Raw genomic sequence first — 7012 nt, 5'->3', positions numbered from 1 at the left:
GAAGAATAATACAGAATAGTTTTTTAACACCCCCCCCCCCCATTAATGATAACAAACTCTTTACCTCAAGGGTGCATCTGTAGTATGGGGCAAACAGTCTTGCACCAAAATTAAATTTCAGTAGTAAATAGTGTTGGAGTAATGGTATCCCACTTTACTATAGAAATACTTTGACATGAGATGTAAATGTAGTATATCTGGAGGCGTGTCATCTTGATTTGATCTCTGAATAAGTTGTTTAGGGTTGGGGTGCCAGTTGTTAGGAGCAGTTTCTGTAAGCCCAACAGTGCAATCCTTTGCAGAGTAATTGCAGTCTAAGCTTGCTGACATCAATGGGTTTATAGACTGAAGTAATTCTATATAGGGTTGCACTGTAAATCTGTCAACTGTTGGAACCTCATTTAATGTTAATTCACTATTTACTATGCATTATGTCTTCATTGCTGTGAGAAGTTCTCATCTGGGCTGAGCAGGTTCAGGAAGCCTTTATAAGCAATATTAGATGAAAGTGTAACTATGGTGATACTGTGAGGGTGTAAGACTTGGGTGCAACTATTTGAAAGCCAAAGGAATGCCTTGCTATCCAGATAACGGGCAAGACATTTTTAAGTGATGACATAGAACATTTAAGTAAGGGTTCTGTGTACATATCCTGTGTGATCACTGAGAAATAATTAATTCAAACATATGGCTTGTGTAGGAAGAGCTACTGGGGGTGCCTTAAGGGACAAAGCATTATTTGGGAAAGGCATTGATTCTCTTTTTCTGGAGTTACAGGATTCGGAAGCAGTTCAGAGCATGATAACAATCTTCTAGATTTGAATAGTTCAATGTGTAGTTCAGTCATCTCAGGCAGGGCTAGGAAAGACTTTTTCTGAGAACCTCGAAATCCACTACCAGTCATAATAGGCAGTTCTGGGTTAAGTGGACAGATGGTTTGGCAATATAAAAAAGCTCCTTGTATCTTTATGGAAGACAAGTGCAGGAAGTGTTCCATTTGTGTGCAGGAATGCATATGGATGTGCTCAGTTCTCTGGATCCGAACTTGACCTGTAAACTGCAAGTACCGTATTTTTTGCACCATAAGACTCACTTTTTCCCCCAAAAAATGTGGAGGGAAAAGTGTGTGCGTCTTAAGGAGCGAATACTGCAAAAAATTCACACAAATGCCTCTAAATTCACACAAACAGCTCTAAAAACTAGGTGCGTCTTATGCTCAGGTGCGTCTTATGGAGCGAAAAATACGGTAGATGAAATTTGGGACATAATGGCTACTCTGTATGGCATATCTGGTTCTGCTGCTGGTGTAATATTTGGTGCTAGTTATAACTTATTCACTTATAAATGTTATAAATTCAAGAGAGTTATGCAACTCTAGCCAGAGACAAGTTTAATATTGGATTAAGGTACTTGGTTTGTGTAATTTAGTGCAAGTAGTAAAGACAATGAATAAATAGCTCTCAGTCTTGTTGCTTAATTTGTAAGTTTAGGAGAGTGTCTTTCAACAGATCTAAAAACAACACATCAATATGTCTCCAAAAGTAGAAAATTCTTATTAACTTGTCTTGGTCAATAACTTAGTTACGTTGTCATGGGAAATCCTACTCTCTGCCCTCCCCCCAGACTGCAGACAAGACAATGCTGTCAGTAGCCTATCATTAAATGATATTCATGGATGTGGTCAGTGTGTGATATTTGTGTTGCCTATTGGGGCACTGTTGCTAATGATACTTTGGCCCCAATTTCCAGGCAGCCTGTGCTGAAAGAGTGAAAAAAAAACCCAAAACAAAATTACTGTGTTCAAAGAACACATCACTGTTTGTAAGAAAATTCAGAACAGAGTAATATATTGAGGCTCTTCTCATGTGACATAACCTTAAGCCTTATGGTCAGGGCTTTTTTTGCAGAAAAAGCCCAGCATGAACTCATTTGCATATTAGGCCACACACCCCTGACATCAGCATTGTTTCACATAGGGCTTTTCCATAGAAAAGGCCCAGCAGGAACTCATTTGCATATTAGGCCATACCCCCTGACACAAAGCCAGCCGGAACTGCGTTCCTACTTTTAAAAGGCCATGGTTATAGGAGTCTTTGCTATACTTTCCTTCCTACAGAACAGTATACATTTTAAACTTTTATGGAAGAAGAAAGTGTCAAATGATCTCTCCCAACACAGAGTTGGTTAGGGAAATAGGTTATATAGGTTAAATTTTGCAGTGTTTAGACAAGAACTTTTTTTGGCAGTCTGCCAGAATGCTTGTGAACGAAGTTAGTAGTCATGCATGCACGCTTGGGTTTTAAGAAATATTTCCAGTTTAAGATAATATTTCAAAGCATTTAGAACTTCAGGGAATGCTTAATTTTCTGGTACTTGCCAGGTGCAAATCGGTGGCTGTTGGCAGTGTTCTGAAATCCAAACCAAGGTGTGTTTGCTTGGTGGAGGATTTAGGGAAGAAAACCATCCACATAGAAGCAATTGTAGGGTAATTTAGTTAGTGCTTAGTAAGTATTTCCTTCTTGTTTGTCAGTTCCTGTTCTGTTTCTGTACACAGGTGTGAAAATTCTAAATCAAGTTGCAGTAAACTTTCAAGCTAATACCAAAGGCTAAATTTCCTTTCTAGTATATGTTAAGGTGTATGGCCTTTAAATTTAAAGTAGCCCTGTGTCCATTTTCAGAAGTTCAATCAAATGTAAAGTATATGGTTGACTTCCCCATATGCACTGGAAATGTATTGCTAAATTATGAGTGCTGAATTTGCAGGAAGCACTTTTCTGTCTCTGTGAGAGGGTTTCCTGAACAGTTTGGAGCTCAGATAAGGGCATCTTTTGCCTTTTATGCTAGATATTTCCCCCTGTAACAATTGCTACATAGATGTCTATCATAGACCATAGCACTCCCATTGTTTAGAAGAATGATTTCCTCCCCTTATGGCCAGTTCTACAAAGAAAGTACTAGTGACCCCATCAGCACTAGAAAGCGGTAGTATATTTTGATGCATAATTTGCATGTTTATATTTTGTAAGCAGAACAGAAACTTTGGGGCACTGGAAGGAACAGCTTGGGTAGGGAGGCTGAAATTTATCCATGCAAATGGTTGACACTTCTGTACAGAGTGCAATAGCTCTAGAATGCAACTTCTGCTTTGGTAGGGGCTACTCATATAGAATGAGTTGTTTCCACGTGTTCTTTGCTTTTTCTTCCCTTTAGTCCCCTGTGCAAACACCAGTCGTTTCCAACTCTGGGGTGACGTTGCTTTCACAATGTTTTTACGGCAGACTTTTTACGGGGTGGTTTGCCATTGCCTTCCCCAGTATCTACACTTTCCCCCCCTCAGCAAGCTGGTTACTCATTTTACTGATCTCGGAAGGATGGCAGGCTGAGTCAACCTCGAGCCGGCTACCTGAAAACCAGCTACCACTGGGGATTGAACTCAGGTCGTGAGCAGAGCTTAGGACTGCAGTACTGCAGCTTTAACACTCTTATTTCCCTTTTATTTGCATTGGTGGAACACTATTGGTAATTCAGGAGCTGTTATTCTGCATTATTATATATATATAGTAATATTCCTCTAGATCTAGTTGTTTTGATGCTATGTAAAGAAGTAATTACCATGTAAATAGTTTCGTATGTTGGAATATATGATAGCTCCCTGAAGAACTTCATTCTTCCTTTAGAAAGTGTTCACTAGTAAACCAGTTAGATTGTGAATGACTTGGACTTTGATTTTTTTTTTATAGAAACAAAAAGAGTAACAGGTGAAATAATAAAACTTTATAAGGTTACTTATAAGGTACTTACTTCTTGGATTTCTCTAAGCTTGTATTTATTGTATATTTAAACTATTTTTTCAGCACTGTATTACTTACAATTAAGCCAACAGGACTGAAATGTCCAAGCCTTGTTTCAGATATAATTTAAGTATTTACCACTTCCCCTCCAACCCATCCAAATACTGCTTCTTAGGTGGTCTAGGTGCATCAGCTGAAGCATAATTACATAAAAATCTGGGAAGTCTGTAACATAAAATGTATGAAAACAAGTAAGTGGAAAGGCTTCCTAGAAAAATTGTAACTGAACCTGTCATATCTTCTCCCTCACCCCACAATCTGGGAGGTCATTGGGTTTGGAACATTAGGTGCTTGGCATGAAAGTTCTCTTTCTGTCATCTTTCTATCTTGTCACAAGCCCCTATAGTTTGAAGGAACACATCATAAGTACTCATCATCTGTTATACAAAGATGGCATATTATGGATAATTATGCTCATGTTAATTAGGATGGCTTTCCTGTTCTCTCTGTAGAACAGTTTTGGATGGACTGGTGTTCCATACATGTGTTGTTTAAGGGAAGGCATCCTTAGTGTTCCCAAGAGATCGTCTTTTGAGCTAGTGGACCATTTAGAGTTCTGTATGCTGTCTTTTTACTCAGGGTTTTCATCATGAGTTTTGCTTTTTATCAATATGCTCCAGCGTTTGAAAAGAATCCACAGAACTTAGCATCCTATAGGTTAGAGCATTAAATAATTAAAAAAAATAATTACAGTAATCTTACATTTGAATATTCTTTCTCCATAGGTGAAGAATGCAGGCAGAATTCAGCAACCAAAGTTTTAAGACAAGTGGACATTTTATGGCAAGTACATCAGAAAGAGGTGCAGCAAGGATTAATATTCAGCTCACCCTGGAAGACTATACCCACAAGTGCCAAGCACATCTGACAAGGATCTAGTAGGGAGACGGTACATAGATAGAAGAGAGTTTTCTTTTGTATTTTCACTGTTTAAATATAAAGACAAAACTACAACAGCCATTCAACATTAGATCCTGGTGCTTTTTACATCTTTGTATTGCAGTCTTTTTAACTGTTACGTTACTTACCGTGCTTAGAAATCCTCAAGTTATATATACAATAAACTGAATAGAACAGTTCTTTTGTTGTTCACTAAAATAACTGAATGTTAAAACATTTGCCAAAATGAGTGCAGAAGGATATCAGTACAGAGCTTTATATGATTACAAAAAAGAGCGAGAAGAAGACATTGACTTGCACTTGGGAGATATTTTAACTGTGAATAAAGGTACTTTAGTTGCCCTTGGATTCAGTGAAGGGGAAGAAGCAAAACCTGAAGAAATTGGTTGGTTGAATGGCTTTAATGAAACTACTGGAGAAAGAGGGGACTTCCCAGGAACTTACGTAGAATATATTGGAAGAAAAAAAATTTCTCCCCCGACTCCAAAGCCTCGCCCTGTTCGACCCCTTCCTGTTGCACCAAGTCCTGCAAAAGTAGGAACAGACAATGATCAACCAGGTTAGTTGTGTCTGTCTTGTCTGTTTGTATACTTATTGGTGGTTTCTTTCCTCTCTTCCATGTTAATGTATTCAATCCCTACAGGAGAATTCAGTTGAACTTATACTGTATTTGGGCTTTGTATTGCCTCTGAAAAATTACGATGGGTTGCTCAAAATACTTGTAATAGTTCTGGGAGTATTTGGAATGTTCTGGAAATCCTTGCAATGCCTCAGTGAAACTGTCAGGGCAGACAAACTTCCTTGAAAAACGGATTGTCCACAGCATTGCTTGTCATCTTCTGCAGTATGCAACTGATGCAGTGTGTCCAGCTAATAAGCAGAGCACCATGCCTCAGAACAGTTCTCTGAACCCTCTGTTATGTGTATAGTTCTTGAGGCAGATGTGCTGTCATTGCCTACTAGGCAAGAGTGAAGATTCCCTGAAGGAAAGAAAGTCTAAATACTCCTATGTCATAACATGTGAAAGAAGAAAATGCTGTCACTATTACTACTTGTAACTAAATGCTCCTCCTCCCCATGTATACACACTACTGTTGGACTATGTTTCTTATATACCTAGGTTAGTGATATGTATTTAAACATAAAAAGAATGTAAAATGGCTTTGAATGGAATTTTGCTTTTCATAGTCAAAAATCAATAGTGAATATGTATCACTTTTAAATTGTGTTAATGATTAAACTAAAAATGGGCCAGATTATTTAACATTAAATGCTTGAAGCAGAGGGCATATGTATGTATAATCAGCTATTAAAATATTGTACCCATCCCAGCTTTAAATGAGAAAGAAGAGGAATAGGTTTTTATGTCCCACTTTTCTCTACCTTAAGGAATCTCAAAGCAGCTTACAAGCACATTCCTTTCGTCACCCCACAGCAGGCACCTTGCGAGGTAGGTGGGACTGAGAAAGTTCGCAAGAACTGTATCTTGCCCAAGGTCACCCAACAGGCTTTGTGGGGAGGAGTGTGGAATCAAACCCGGTTCTCCAGATTAGAGTCTACCACTCCTAACCTCCGTGCCACACTGGCGCTCTGATGCTGTTCAATGTAAATACTCAATAGCTTGGCCCTTTATAGAATAAAATGGCATGGTGTTCAGAATAGTTTCTTATTTAACAGAAAGTTATTTATCCCATAGCAGATTCTGTCCTGTTCTGATCTGTGCCAGTACTGAAAGAAGGCAGCTGTATAACTTTTTAAAGTAATGCATCTACATTTATGCCAACTTTGTCTCATGATGGCTTCTGATTTCATCTGTTTTCTACAAGCTTTCTGATTATATGCATTTTAAACAAAAGACCAATCCCAGCTAGCAAATCATCTTATTATTTAAATAACTCCACTTAGCATAAATTCCTATTGCTCAAACAACTATTCAGTAATGACATTTGCTTTCTCCAGCTGCCTCTGACAGTTGTCCTGTTTCCTATGGCTGAATGGTAAATTGTCAGAGCAAGATGCAGAAGAGTAGTGGCTTATGGAAAGGAGGCATCAGCTAATTGGTAGAGTAGATTGGAAGCCAGTTGCAACAGGGCACATGACTGCATGGATTCTTGGATCTGACTACATCCATTTTCTCTATTGGATGGGAATGTGAAAGCTGTTCTCAGATCTGGAAAGAGGTTCATTGGGCATTAGGCCCTCAAAGTCAAAGGGGATATGTAGCTTGCTGTTAACCCTTACTGTAAGCGTCCATTTTAATT

The 7012-nt window shown here is 38.5% G+C and overlaps 1 protein-coding gene across 1 annotated transcript in view; it reads left to right on the top strand.

Moving 5' to 3' along the window:
* Positions 1–4563: 4563 nt before the first annotated feature.
* Positions 4564–7012, top strand: part of PIK3R1 (phosphoinositide-3-kinase regulatory subunit 1) — a 62336-nt gene continuing 59887 nt past the window's right edge. The window contains exon 1 of the mRNA XM_060235879.1: positions 4564–5310. Within this exon, the coding sequence (XP_060091862.1) occupies positions 4977–5310 (334 nt within the window). The 5' untranslated portion in view covers positions 4564–4976. The remainder of the gene's footprint in view (positions 5311–7012) is intronic.

The sequence above is a fragment of the Heteronotia binoei genome, chromosome 4, assembly GCF_032191835.1.
Source record: "Heteronotia binoei isolate CCM8104 ecotype False Entrance Well chromosome 4, APGP_CSIRO_Hbin_v1, whole genome shotgun sequence".
NCBI classification, from domain to species: Eukaryota; Metazoa; Chordata; class Lepidosauria; order Squamata; family Gekkonidae; genus Heteronotia; species Heteronotia binoei.
This window is presented reverse-complemented; position numbering and strand designations above follow the sequence as displayed.